Source organism: Semicossyphus pulcher, unplaced genomic scaffold, assembly GCF_022749685.1.
Source record: "Semicossyphus pulcher isolate SPU_LCO1_2020_fin unplaced genomic scaffold, fSemPul1.0.p SCAF_3, whole genome shotgun sequence".
Taxonomy (NCBI): domain Eukaryota; kingdom Metazoa; phylum Chordata; class Actinopteri; order Labriformes; family Labridae; genus Semicossyphus; species Semicossyphus pulcher.
Genome location: NW_027211704.1, coordinates 20,007,081 through 20,020,978, shown reverse-complemented (window position 1 = coordinate 20,020,978; position 13,898 = coordinate 20,007,081). Strand labels below are relative to the sequence as shown.

At 39.8% G+C, this 13,898-nt stretch overlaps 3 protein-coding genes and 1 non-coding gene across 4 annotated transcripts; 2 read left to right on the top strand and 2 right to left on the bottom strand.

The window, feature by feature from the left end:
- Position 1: 1 nt before the first annotated feature.
- Positions 2-3,382, bottom strand: glt8d1 (glycosyltransferase 8 domain containing 1). The gene is made up of 9 exons (XM_069678575.1): positions 3,145-3,382; positions 2,809-2,907; positions 2,479-2,689; positions 2,204-2,321; positions 2,016-2,100; positions 1,702-1,814; positions 1,457-1,623; positions 1,230-1,342; positions 2-1,125 (listed from the first exon to the last, which is right to left on the bottom strand). The coding sequence occupies exons 1-9, from the start codon at positions 3,158-3,160 to the stop codon at positions 947-949; spliced, it is 1,101 nt and encodes a 366-aa protein (XP_069534676.1). The 5' UTR covers positions 3,161-3,382; the 3' UTR covers positions 2-946.
- A 457-nt stretch (positions 3,383-3,839) lies between these two features.
- spcs1 (signal peptidase complex subunit 1) lies at positions 3,840-5,107 on the top strand. The gene is made up of 4 exons (XM_069678108.1): positions 3,840-3,946; positions 4,358-4,417; positions 4,529-4,615; positions 4,827-5,107. Exons 1-4 carry the CDS (start codon positions 3,911-3,913, stop codon positions 4,950-4,952), a joined length of 309 nt encoding a protein of 102 aa, XP_069534209.1. The 5' UTR covers positions 3,840-3,910; the 3' UTR covers positions 4,953-5,107.
- A 91-nt stretch (positions 5,108-5,198) lies between these two features.
- nek4 (NIMA-related kinase 4) lies at positions 5,199-10,360 on the bottom strand. The gene is made up of 15 exons (XM_069678109.1): positions 10,232-10,360; positions 9,933-10,130; positions 9,740-9,847; positions 9,383-9,537; positions 9,038-9,173; positions 8,008-8,694; positions 7,873-7,923; positions 7,568-7,717; positions 7,071-7,235; positions 6,883-6,949; positions 6,657-6,769; positions 6,456-6,547; positions 6,154-6,371; positions 5,943-6,076; positions 5,199-5,782 (listed from the first exon to the last, which is right to left on the bottom strand). Exons 1-15 carry the CDS (start codon positions 10,343-10,345, stop codon positions 5,684-5,686), a joined length of 2,487 nt encoding a protein of 828 aa, XP_069534210.1. The 5' UTR covers positions 10,346-10,360; the 3' UTR covers positions 5,199-5,683.
- Positions 10,361-11,707: 1,347 nt separating this feature from the next.
- Positions 11,708-11,826, top strand: LOC138606632 (5S ribosomal RNA). The gene has a single exon (XR_011309358.1). It is a non-coding gene; the product is annotated as a 5S ribosomal RNA (ribosomal RNA).
- Positions 11,827-13,898: the final 2,072 nt, after the last annotated feature.

Below are 13,898 nucleotides of genomic sequence, written 5' to 3'. Positions count from 1 at the left end.
GATGACATTTACACCAGCAAGGTGAATGCTTTTTGACCTATATAAAAATCCTGACGGGGATAAAGCAGAAAATGTGCAAACATTTTGTTCTTCAGTTTTGGCAGAGACTTTTTTAGTGGTCTATAAAAAAAACTTCAGTATGTGAGGCAGTACAGTATTTATGACATAGCTAATTGATTGGAGGGGCAAATGAAAATATGGTTGCATCATTAACTTTACTGCAATAGACTGTAGCTGCACTTAACAATTCATATTTTCTGAGCATTTAATAACAGAGGTAGAAGAAGTAAACATCTTTTGATGGAAAGACTGAACGACCCCTATTTAAGATGTCAAATTGATCTGATTAAGAGGCCTTTGTGCATTATTATATTAAAAAAATTACTACTTTTCCACAGGAAGTTTTGAATTGAGGTAACAGTATGATGCATCTGCACGGCTAAAAACAATTCACAATGAACTTACTAAAACTGTGGGGCCAATAGCGAAGGTAACTTTATAAACTACTTGTGTATGCATATAATGTAATGTGGTATAAAGCTGAATGTGAACGTAACTGAGGAACCGTTACTTTGACCATGCTTGTCTCGGCACATTGTAACTTTGTTGGCTCCTTCAGATGCATGCAGAGACAAACAGTCTTCTCAAGTTAAAAAACAGTTTATCAGCAATTTTAAGAAGCGTGGGTTGAAAGCAAACTCAAGGGAAAGAGTTTGTGGACAAAAGAAATTTGACCTCTATGTGTGCTCCACGCAATAGCTTCTAGTAAAGGTAAAATCTGTGCGTTCAAGGGAATGTGAGAGTACACAAGTCAACATGGTCGGAGGAAGAAAGAACTGAAGTACAGGGCTGGAAAGGGAAAAGGCCTTACTTAGTTCCTGAGATATCACAAGGCGTGGTCCTGCTGGGACGGGGCTGGTAAAAAAAAGTTCTTGTAACCAAATTTTCAGTCTGTGTGTCTTCTCACAGGGTGAAATTTCCCTGTGGGGTCTTGAATGAACCACTTGTCCCACACGTCAGTAAAGGAGGATGTTCTCCCCCACGGCTTATAGTGTCCGTTCCAGTGGAGGAGTTTGGCAGCTTTCACAAACTGTTGAGAGTAGCGGTTCCCAGCACCTGTAGTGCCTGCATGAACAACATAGCTTTATGTCATACTGGCCACATTAAAATAATCTTTCTGTTTGATCTAAAACTCTTAATGTTTCTATCAGTAACTAATCAGAACTTACCAAGGTGCCTGACGTGCCACATGGGGTCGATGCTGGAGTGACGTTTGTAAAAAACTATGAGAAGTGGGGGGGTTGTGATACTCTCTGCCAGTGTCTTGCTGTACAGATCCTCCCTGAGGAAACCAACAAATTCAGATTAAAATCAATTAATTGATTAGTTTGTGTGTATTTAGCCCAAAAAAAAGGCCTCATATTCAGCCATCTTTAAGCCAGTGAGAGTAACATACTGTGTGTTAAGCTCCATCCAATGCTCCAGCTGCCGGGTGATGTTCTGGTTCCTCCACTCGGTCAGGTTGGCGATGATGACACCGGGGTTGAAGGAGCATGTGTTCGCCCTCATCCCCAGCTTCTTGATAGCCTCCTTCTTGAAGTCCAGGAAACCTATGTAGTTATTCTATTGGGAAAGATTCATTATTTAAGCATGTTTTGAAACCATAACTTAAAATAGTCATCTTGTGCAAGAGATGCCCACCTGATTTCCAGCCCCTCTAATGATGCCCTTAGCAGACGCTGAATCACAGTCGTCTGAAAAGGCAGCTGCGTGTCCAGGTTTCATGTTGGTTTCATAAAGATCCTGAATGTCCCCTGTGATCCAACAGAACAACAAATCCCATCATTAACTCCCTAGCAGAGGACCTTTTCTCTTACTGGTATCACACACACATTTTTGTGAGTTAATGGCCTAAATAGTGCATTTAAAAAATATTTTGCAATGACAAGTAGCTGTAAAATTTTCTTCATAAAGTGTACCCAAATTAAGTCTCATATTATATGTTGGTGTCTTACCTTGTACAATGATATCGTCATCTAGATAGATAGCTTTCTCTGCCTCAGGTATGTATGCAGGTAGATAAAACCTGGCAAAAGTCAACTGCACAATAGAAGAGTTAAAACAATGTTTGTAAGAGACAATTGCAGGTTAACAATAGTATGCATTTTTTCTGCCACTGAAACAAAACATGTAGTTGTCTCACCGGTTTGGCAGCCTCCAGCTTCTCAGGATCTTTTGATATCTTCCCATTTAGGAGCTCAGGCTGGAAAATAACTATCTTATAATTGACGTTTTTTAGCTTTGTCTTACTGAGCCACACTCTGTAGGTGGAAAAAAGGAGAAAGGGTTCTTAAATCAAATACAACTGCACAAATTCCTCTTAGCTTTTGTAAAAACAAAGAGACTATTCATTAATATGCCCTATGCATTATAATGGTATGCATGATGTAGCAGGATAGACGTGCTCCATTGTCTTACTTCAGGTGATCCACTGTGTCGTTCAGGGTCACAATGGTGAAGACTACATTGGCTTTACTATTCTGGTAGACACTGTTCATGGCAGCAACCACAGCCCCGAGTCTCTCCTCAGCAGCAGTGATGAGAACAGGGATCTCCTCTCCTTTTCTCACAGACTCCAGTCTGAGGTCTGGAGACAGCTCGGATTCAAAGGGAAGTATCATCCCTGCATCTGGATAAAGACATACTTTGAGTTTCACAAACTGCTTCCATTGTTTCATTTGAATCCACTCAATTTGTCTCAGAAGACAGATAACTATGCAGTATATTTTCATCTGAAGATAAATTTACCTGGGTTTTCCTTGTGTAAAAAGTCACTGAGGTTAAGGAGATTCCGTTGAACTATGATCAGGAAGGCCACAGCCAGCAGCACAAGGATGACCACGTTTACTGAAATGATCAGCTGATATTAATATACACAGAGCAACAGTCTCAGTGTGGGAACTGTGAAAGCCACATATATATTGGAAATTAATAATTGATAAGAAGCCAGTTTGTCTCAGTGTTAGTCCACTTTAAATCCATATTTAACGATTGTTTTCCATTAACTCTGTACTCTATCTAAATATAAAAACAGACATGTTATAGAGATGCAAATAAACAACGATTCCATGCAAAATAACTCACCTCTCCTCAGTGTCATGGTAACGACCTCATACGTCCCTCCAAACGTCTGATTAAAAAAAATATAAATAAAAACACGTAAAAAGCTCAAAGTTTATCTAGGTGCAGCGTGATATGTAAAACCAGGCAAGCTAATAGACTGGGGTGAACCCGAGTTGTCTCTGCACCGCTGCGTGGCAACCGAGTAAAAACACAACGGGACCGTCAGCAAACTGATGGCGTTCAACGTGTGTTTATATGCCAAAAATAAAAATAAATAAAACGCTCAAGTGCAGCCGACTTTAAACAGAGACAACGTAAAACGGCTAAAGTAATATACGCTTGAGCCAAACTGCCAACTCAACATCAATAAGTTTATCCAAATGCACGTAGAAATAGATGCCCGTGCGTCCGCCTGATTGTAAAACTAAATAAACTTGCTGTTTCTAACTAATTTAAAAAAGTTAATAGATTATTTGAGTATGTCTATATGGTTGAATTGATGAAGACACAAAGTTAAATTTGTACGCTTGAAATAGTACAGCTAAAATCAAATAAATGTATAGACGGGCAGTCATTTAGGCAGGCAAAGATTTCCACTAATATTCGAACAAATGTGTCACCAAGAGTCAGCGCTTAACCCAATCCCTATTGCTTATAGATACGTGAACCTGCGCAGCTAACCGTTGGAGGGGTCCTGCACAACACGACGTATCTTTTGGAACCGGAAGTGTAATAGCCTCGGTTTAGTGGTCCAGTCCGTTTATTCTTGTTCATATAAAGGGGAACGATGCTGTCTATATTCAAGTCCATTCCGACGCATATGGTGAGGGATATTTTGCTTATTTGATTTTTATCTGCCAGATAACCATGCATCCATGCGTTTCTATCATGCTAACGTCAGCTCCTAGCTAGCAAGTGCTCTGCAAACAGCTGCTAGCTAACATTATGATCCATCCATTCGTCCAATGCCACAACGGAGTTTTCTGATCCCCTGTAAGGTGTAACAAATAAAATGCGAAGTAGCTATTTCTTTGATATCGTTAGCTTGTTGTTACTTAAATACTACAAGCTTGTATTTAATTATTCTCGCTGAGTTTACTGTTCTGTTAAATAAAGCTGTCGGGCTATAGTTTCTCCATTTACTTACTTTACACGGATGGATGACCTGTACTGATTATTTCTTTGTTGGTAATGTAACCTTTCAAATGCCAATTCCCCACCCCTTGTGTTACAGGATTACAAAGGCCAGAAGCTGGCTGAACAGATTTTCCAGGGAATAATACTAATCTCAGCGGTAACTAACCATGACACTCGCAAACTGCCAATTCATACATCCTCCAGGAAAAAACACAATTGCCTTTTTCTGATGTCAGGTTCCCTGATACCATGTATATTGTCTTTCTAGGTAATTGGATTCGTGTATGGTCTGATCATTGAACAGTTTGGGTGGACAGTGTACATAGTTTTGGGTGGCTTTGCTGTGTCCTGTGTGGTAAGTTTGTTTTCTTCTTTATATGTGGAGAACGAACAATATGTAGATATGTAGTGCAGCCAAGAATATATTGTACCCTTTTCTTTAAAACAAAAGGAAGCCATTGATTAGACAACATTTTTTGCACATTAATGGCTTTCTTGAGGTTGTATGCCTCAAGAGAAGCATCCAACATTTTAAAATGTTCCTCCTTTCCTGTCCTTGACTTCAGCTGACCCTGCCTCCATGGCCCATGTACAGACAGAATCCTCTGTCCTGGCAGCCAGCTATACCAGAGAGCAGCGGAGAGCCCAGCCAAAAACCTCAGGAAAGTCTCAAGAAGAAAAAGCACAAGTAACTCTGAACAATCCCCACCCTGCTGTTAATACATCCTTTTATATTGGGACTAATTTTTAGTTTTTCCATACATTTCACATTTGAAGCTTTTGGGAAGAAACATTGTTACAGTGTTTATAAGCCAATAATAAAATACTTATCTGTCCAAATTATAAACATCTGTTTTTTTTGTTGTTGTTAACGTTATTGAAATGTTTGTTTTAATGTGTTTTGTTAAAATAATGGGTGTAAACACAAGAAAGTACATTTAGGATTTATTAGAAATAATTATATTGTTAGTATCTACAATGCATCAATATTACATTATTTTGTGTGTAAGAAAATAAAATGCAGCAGAAAAAGGGTCTAGGGTTCAAAAGATACAGCAAACAATTCCAGAAAGTCTGGCTCACATCATAAATAAAGAACTATCAACAAAGAAAAGAAGGATATGGAGTGCTTAAACATGATGCTAAAAGAAATATTTGCATAGGCATCCTGAAAATTACAGAAGTACTTTCAATGAGGTAAAAAAGAACTTTAAACATACATTTACAAACCTTTGAGCATAGATGGTACTTTGCATACAAACAGCAGGAAGAATGTGGCAATGTCATTTAATAGGAAACAAACGTATCTTCGTGGACGATGTGAACCCGTTTTCTCTTCAGGACAATTTTATACTTGAAAGGAAAAAAGTTTCTCAAAGATAAAGTTTCCTGTTATGCAAGATCTCTCCCTCTAAATTTCCCTCTAAACTTTAAAGGAAATATCCTCAAAGAATTTCAGCTGCCTCACCATCACAGCATAAGCTTGGTACTTTTCATCACCCATCTGGTCACGAAGGCACAGCTGCAGGGAGAGAAAAGAAAACATGTTATAATTTTGGAAACAAAAGATGTGTTAATTCTGTTTGAGTTCCACATAGACTGTTTTGAACATTTTCAAACACCTAAATATCCGAATTATTATACCATAGGTGCAGTATATGCACAATTTGGTGTGCTCATACTTCTCGTTTAGTGTCATCCTCCTCCTCCATGATTTCCAGGGCTCTGTCCAGCAGTTTGACCCCCAGGCCCTTCACCACATCCGTCCTCAGGTGCTCTATGGCTCTCCTGATCTTGGCTGGACCGGACGTGGAGCCTTTTGGAGACACATGCTGGTTAAGCACAAGACCACTGGCAGAATGATGACCATTGAGTGTTGTCAAAATATCTGACCTGTTGGTATTTCACCGATTGACAGGTTCTCTGTCTCCTCTCGAGCCTTCCCATGAAGCACCAGGGTGTCCCTGTACTTCCTGTTCAGTTTAAATTCTGGAAGAGCAGTGGAGCCAAATCTGCCTTTGTCCACCTCACTCACGCCGTCTCCAATATCCATTCTTAAGGTTTGGGTCATCATGGTGACTAGATCCTGCATGTCGTTGGATTCAGTCTTCCTGCAGATAACACGTCGTGGATTACAGCACATACAGTATGTCAGCATAGACTTGCCAGTTGTTTTCTGTCTTGTGGACTCTTACCTTTCCCTGCAGTCTCCTTCTGAACGCTCTGTGGAACTTGTGGATGAGCTGCATTCGTCTTCATCTGATCTTCGCTCCGGCAGCTTATCTTGCTGTAAAGAAACACATCACACAGAATGAGAACAGAACATTAAGAAGATTTAACACAGACTTGTGTTTTAAATTCTGATGTTATCAGATGTTAGCATGCAGAATAAGTACCTTCCCACTGATCTCAGTGAAAGTGTCGGAAACAGATCTGCTGACTGGGGTCTTGTAGTTCTCATCCTTGGTAGAAGTGACATCATATGATGCCCTTCTTACAACATTAACACCTGTGGATGTAGCAGGAGAGTAATTTACCTACCACTTCTTTTGACATTCAAACTACTTAGTTTTACTCTCAATCATAATATTGTGGTATCAGTCAGACAAAGGCAGTAAGTACCTGGTTGGCTGACGCTCTCCTGGGACTGCCTCAGTCTTCTCCTCTCTCTGGCAGACAGAGGACGTTCCTGGAAACCACATTTTCAGAGATTAATAAACTAAATCTGGTGATTTCATTGAGAATAGACAAACATGCAAAAACACATAGATGTGGCTGTATGCATAGTGTGAAAAGAGGAGGAGTCTCACCAGTGGCAGGGGTAAGAATCCGGCCTTACAGGAACTCACTGATGTCGAGGTTGCATCTCCACCAGCTTTCTTACTCTCTGTGCTCCTCTTGCTCCTCTTCCTCACTTCTATGATTGAGCTCTCAACAGGAGGTGGAGGTAAAGGCCTAGGAGCAGCCCCCTTGGACTAACAGAAGACAAAAAAGATGAATAGGAGTCAATTAATTATCAATTAATTATTTTAAACCTCATATTTGTCATATTTACTGGCTGTACCAACATGCATTAAGATGTAGCTGTAAAAGAGGATAAGCGTATCTTGACGTCATCTTAGATCTCAGCATCATTTTGACTATCCATTCAAAAATGCAATACAACGCCTCTCCATTAGGTACTAGCCTTTAAGATCAATTAAAATACTTGTTTCAAATGTATTGTATTTTTGATAGATATCCCAGTAATCTTTGCACTTCAAGGTCCTGAATTTAATGTACCTCTGATTTAGTATTGTATCTTTACCTTGTCTTGCTCCTCATGTCTCCATCTTTTCTCCTTCCCTCTGTGCTGCTGTAATCCAGACGAGTCTAAAGGAAGGTACAGGGGAGTTTGGCTTGGAGTGGTCAGACCAGGCTTCCTGGCTGGTTGAGGAGATTCCTCCTGAACCGGTTCCTAAATAGAAACAGTTACATTTTTTTACACTATGGAAAAATGTTCCCATAAAAACGAGAAACACCTCATTGGATGTTTGCAGTTCTCCATAGAAAGCTTAGGGGCTTTATTCAGGCAAGAGTTCACAGAATGAGAGCATGAATTTTAATGCTTACCAGTGTTGGAGGGAACGGCTCTAACAGCTTTTCAGTAGATTCTAGGTTGTCCTATGAACACATGAATGAACTCGCATGAACAAATACTTCTGAGGAAAAACCCACAAACACCATTTCTCAACTAAAAGCACTTACTTGGACGTCTGAGGTATGGTGTGAAGTCGGAGCTCCCTTCAGAAGGGTAACAGTGTCGTTTATATTGTCTGTTTTCACTCCCACAACAATTCCACTGTTTTCTACATTGGACTTTTGTGCAGATCTCCTCTCAGAGGTGTAAACATCTGCATCTGTCTCCACTTCTAGCTTTGGGTTCTGCATGCCAGCCTCTTTGAGTAACTCCATGGTGTCATCCTTTTCATCCACAGGTGACACCTGCCTCTCTCCACAGAGAGAAAATGTTTCCCCAGGGTTCGGTTTGGCCTGTGGATGAATGTCCAACACTCCATTGGAGGCCCTCCTCTCTTGCTCTCCTCCTCTGCTGCCAGCACCTGATACAGACTTCAGAGGGGGCTTGACGGGGGACAGAGGAGGAGAAGGATCTGGTTTCCCTCTTCCTTTGCGTTCATTGGACACGCTGTGAGTCACAGGTTCATTACCTGCACGGTGATGTGACACAACTGAGTCGGGCCCCTGCTCTCGTCTCTTTACCAGATCCTCCTCTTCCTCTTGTTGGATATCAATATTTACGTTGCTGATGGTTGCCATCGATACAATGCTGGCTTTGAGGGCATCAGGTGAGGAGGGTTTGGGAGGCGGAGGAGTTTGGACAGGGGTGCAGTTGACGCCATTCTGAACTTTCTGTTGTCGTGATTTCTCTTCTTTCTGAGGATGAAAAAAAAACCATGATCTAAAAATAAATAATTCACTGTTTTTGACATCTAAAAAACGTTGATTACAGGATCATTATACACAAATACTGAGGATAAATACACTGGCTTTTTTGCTAAAGTAAATTGACGTCTTCCTCCTCATGGATGAACATATTTGTTGAGTAGAACAGCAAAACAGAATGTTACTATTAGGTTAATTTAAGATCTTAAAAGAAAGCATAGAATCCATTTCAATTATGACAACACAATCGCTCAATACTGACTGACTTGAACAAAAAATCGGTTACTATGAGGTGTGTGTGTTAAACCAGCTGAGATAATCTCCAGTTACTCACCCGTTTCCCCCTGGCTGGTTCATGCAGGGGACTTTTCTCAGGTTTTGGCTGAGATGACATCACAGACGGTGACGCACTGTTGGCCTTACAATCACCACCGCCACCCACAGCTTTCTTTCTTGACTTGGCCGTTTTTCTGGTAAGAACAAAACAAATGTAGAAAATATGTATTATTCAACTTAATGCAAACACTGACTGTCGCAAGTGATTCCAATGGCCATATAAGAAAAAAAAAATGACAGCAAAAGATAAACAAACAAGCACCAGTAAGCTGTATATAAAAAATTAATATCTATAAAGAAATTAGAAATAACAGCAGAGAGGTCTGCTGTCAGCGCCACCTACTCTTTCGTGGCCTCAAGGAACATGGCAATTTGTCGTTTGATGTAGGGCTGCCGGAGGATGAGTTTGACATCAGGCCTGTCTTCAGGTCTCTTACACAGCATGCTCTTGATCAGCTCTCCCAGCTGGGGATCATACCTGCTGGGCATCTGTGGCAGCTGATGAGGAAAAGACAAATGTACTAAAACATAGTGAAACCATTTTATTATAGTGTTTTTGACACACTCACAAATTCAGCAACTAAATAACATTGTTGTCACCAGAAAATGCATAAAAATATTGAAATTATTAGAAATAAAGCTGTTCACACTTGACCATAACAGAATCTCTCACAAAATATAGGTTAAAAGATCAACATACCTTTCCTTCGACAATGCGGTAGACCAGTGAGTTCATGTCCTTGGCATTGAAGGCATGTTTTAGTGTGGACATTTCATACACACAGCAGCCCAGGGCCCATACATCTGACTGGAGAAAAACAGCATCCATTTGTAAAGCAATGCATATAAGCATTTACAAATAAACTACACAGCTTAAGAAATAACCACATTACCTTGTGGTTATAGGGTTTATTAGAGAAGAGCTCTGGACTCATGTAGTAAGGGGTCCCTATGAGTGTGCTGGCCATATCATTCTGGTTCTCTAATACTCGTGCGATGCCAAGGTCCCCAACTTTAATGATGTTGGTCTTTGTCAGAAAAATGTTTTGTGTTTTGAGGTCCCGGTGAAGAATGTTCCTCTCATGCAGGTACTGCAAAACAGAACAGTGATGTTGGATGTCCTGCAGTCTTATAAAGAAAATAAAATTATGTTTGACTGCATCTAACATTCACATTAAATCTTTCAACATACCTGAAGAGCCATGGCTATCTGAACAAACCACTCCACCACCTGCCTCTCAGCTAAGAGGTCGCCTTTTTGCTGTTTGAGTCGATGATAAAGGTCACCGCCTTCGCAGAAACCCATCACTATGTACAGCTGGCAGTCATCTCCTTCCCAAGACTCCCTGTATGTCACAATGTTGGGATGTCGCAGCTGGGACAGAAGCTGCGCCTCCTGCTCTGCAGCTCGACGTTCCCGCTTGGAGGAGGTGGTTAAATTCAGCTTCTTAATAACATACTGGCAAAAAAAGATGTGAGGACTTTTTAATGAAGGAAAATCTGCAATGTTTATTACCCTGTATATGTGAGTTCGTAGCTGATGTAGACAATGAAACTACAACTGGAAAACCTCCTCTTCAATAACAGTTATGGTAAGGACTATTAATAAAGTAGCTTGAGTGTGTAAGGTTTAATTAGATTCGCAACTGCATGTAGGATGCTCCTTATATCAACTGTCAAAGTGGCTGTTATTGACCTGCAAATACCAACGTACATTACCTTTACTAACACGTCTTTGTTTTAATGTCTTCTAGCACATGTGTTCATATAATTATGATCACTACATTAATCTTTCAAGAATGTACAAGAGCGTTTACAAATCTGTGAGTGTTTAGCCGACTTTAGCTAACTTTAAGCTAGTTAAGCCTTAGCGGGTCTTGTAGCTTGGAGCCTGCTGATTATAACATTTCATGCGGCCACATTTGCTTACGCTACACTATGCTAGTTTTAACGGTTGTGGGCTGTACTGAATTGGTCACATAGTTTTCGTTTCTCACCTGTTTTCGGTCTGTTTTGTGTTTCACCAGGTTAACCTCTCCATAGCTGCCTTTCCCAACGACCCTTATGAAAATATAATTATTCATCATTCTTTAAAACGCATCATTTAGCATATTCCTGAAGCGCTGAAACGTTACAAGACATCCCCATCAAGACTGATGGTTTTATTTCGTCCCATACTACAGCTTTAGAGGCGAGGAAAACTTCGCACTAGCTCAGTGCCAGCGAAGAGATTTTGAAAACGCAGGAAATTAACAGCGATCGATAGTTTTTCGTCACTAGGCAACTGGCAGCTCACTGTCAACGATGGAGAGAGGGTCCAACAGGACCTAAACACAGCGCCGTCTACAGCACAGCGCCACTCAGCGGCTAAATCAAGTCACTGCACTTTATCACAGGGACACAGAACGCAGCCACGGCAGCAAAGACTGGCTATTGCATTATTTAAAACTGGTATATTATGAGAGAGCAAACAATTATGAATATTAGCTATGCAAACATTTATATGTTACTCTCTATATGTTTAATTTACTGTAAACCCTCAACAGTTCAAGACCAGAGACAAGTTGCTCAGTTTGTTTGTTTTCTTGACATTACTCAGTTGCTACATTTACACAAAAAATATTATGTTATAGCACCTTTAAATAGCTTGTTTGTTTACAGTATAATCGCTTACGGCCATACCACCCTGAACACGCCCGATCTCGTCCGATCTCGGAAGCTAAGCAGGGTCGGGCCTGGTTAGTACTTGGATGGGAGACCGCCTGGGAATACCAGGTGCTGTAAGCTTTTTCATTTCCTCTTACAGTCAACAGGGGGCGCTGCTACCTCTTCATTGTTAACAGCTTTGAAAATACATTAATTTTAATTGATAGACTATGCATCTATTGCAAAATTGCCACTTTTACTCCTTAGAAAATATCAGTAAAGCATTAATATTAATATCAATTGTATCTTAATCGTAATTAAAAGCTCCGTTTCTCCTCCCCTTAAAGGCCATTCCCTCTTCATACTCTGCTTTTATTTGAGATTAGTCTTTATTTAGGCTATAAGAAACCTGGGTATCATCATAACATATATGTAATTTACCCTTTTTCCCCATTTCATTTATTCAGCACAAACAATACCAGACCCTCGAATTGGTGCAACCTCATTCATTCAATTTTCTGGCATGATATTTCAGTAATGTATTGTACTGTTGTAACATTGTAATGTCTTAGCTTTTAAATCCCAAAACAATGACCAAAATTGATTTTTGGAAGTAGTAATTCTGTGAACTTGCCTTGAACTTTTACTTCTCTGTTTTTGGTCATGCGCTCCACTAGATGGAGCACTGGACCACCACATACTAAGAATACAGTTGTGGATACTGAGAAGTCAGTTGTGTGGACTTTGTTCTGGCCTATATTCTGAACCGAAGTCCAAATTGGTTTGGTTTAGCTTTTTTCTGTTATTAAACAATATTACTACAACTCACTCACTTGTTCAAAGTTACAACAAAAAAATCAACAAGAGAAAACACAGGGCGCATATGCCTAAATGTAAACAATTCTAAAATTGGTAGTAGTCCACAACTGAAAGAGGCTGATAGTAAATCTAGGTCTTTAATAACTGATTATGTGGTCCAGAGTTTAAAGGATATACTACCTAGAGCTGCAAGTCCATTGCTATTGTTAATGTGACTACTATACCCAGTATCCATTTCTACATTGTACAACCACTAGAAGTTTACCACTTTTAATGACACCGTCATGTACTTCTCTTATATTAGTTAATGATTTCCTTGTATTGTTTGTATGTTTCCATGTTCATACAATTGCTTGTAGACATTGTATGCTGTTTGTCACTGTTGCTCTTTTTGGCTTTTGCATACATATACATAGCCTACATAATATGTTAATGTCTTGAAATATGTGTGTGTATATATATATATCTTCCTTTAAAATCTTCATACCTACATTGTGCCCTCCTGAAATACCCTCTGGACACCTTCGTGTCAAATATCACTATCACTAGAATGCATGTTTTTTTTGTAATGGCAGTGAGATTTAAAAAATGTGGTTTTAATGGAAGTTAATGGGGCATTTTTGGCCACAAAGGTGTCCAGAGGGAGTATCTGACACTACATAAAAAATGCAATCAAAATTTTTTTGCTAATCTTTGACATATCCAAGACTCTCATCACCACCAAAGCCCAACTCCACGACTGTCTATTATATGGAAAATATTTTTTTTTGTGTGTTTTTTTGTAATAAATAATTCAAATAATGAAACTGGCATTTAAAGGGTTAAAATCCTGAAAATGATTGAATGTTTGGTAGTTTTGAGCAGGTTTGAAGTTGTTTAAGTGATTAATGGGAAAAAAGCAGAAAAAAATATTGATGTATTATGATTTAATAGCAGTTTTTTGTATATGTACATTTTTGCCACGAAGGTGTCCAGAGGGAGCAAAATGCATCAAGAGAGTATAAAAGACATGTTAGAGTAAAAGACATTGGATTTCAAAAAAATTTGACTAAAAAGAAAAGGTCTTGCAAAAATTCATGCCAAAAGCTGTAACACAGCCAAAATGATCACCAAATTAAAAAAAAAGTTGACAAAAATGAACAAAAATGCCCGAGGAGGGTATAAGCCTGCAGCCTGTCAAAGCTGCACGTTTAAATACCTCCAAGCATTTTACCCTAAGCACAGCATGAGAGTCACGGGTGTTGAGAGGTGACCAATAACGTAGCAGAACTGTTTACCTGAGCCGCAGCACGGGCGCTCATTGGTCTGTCAGCCGTCCTGGTCCCGCCCTGAGGTGACGTCATGAGGAGCGCTGCTGCTGGTGGGGTTGCCAAGTACAGATTCCGGTGAGAGCG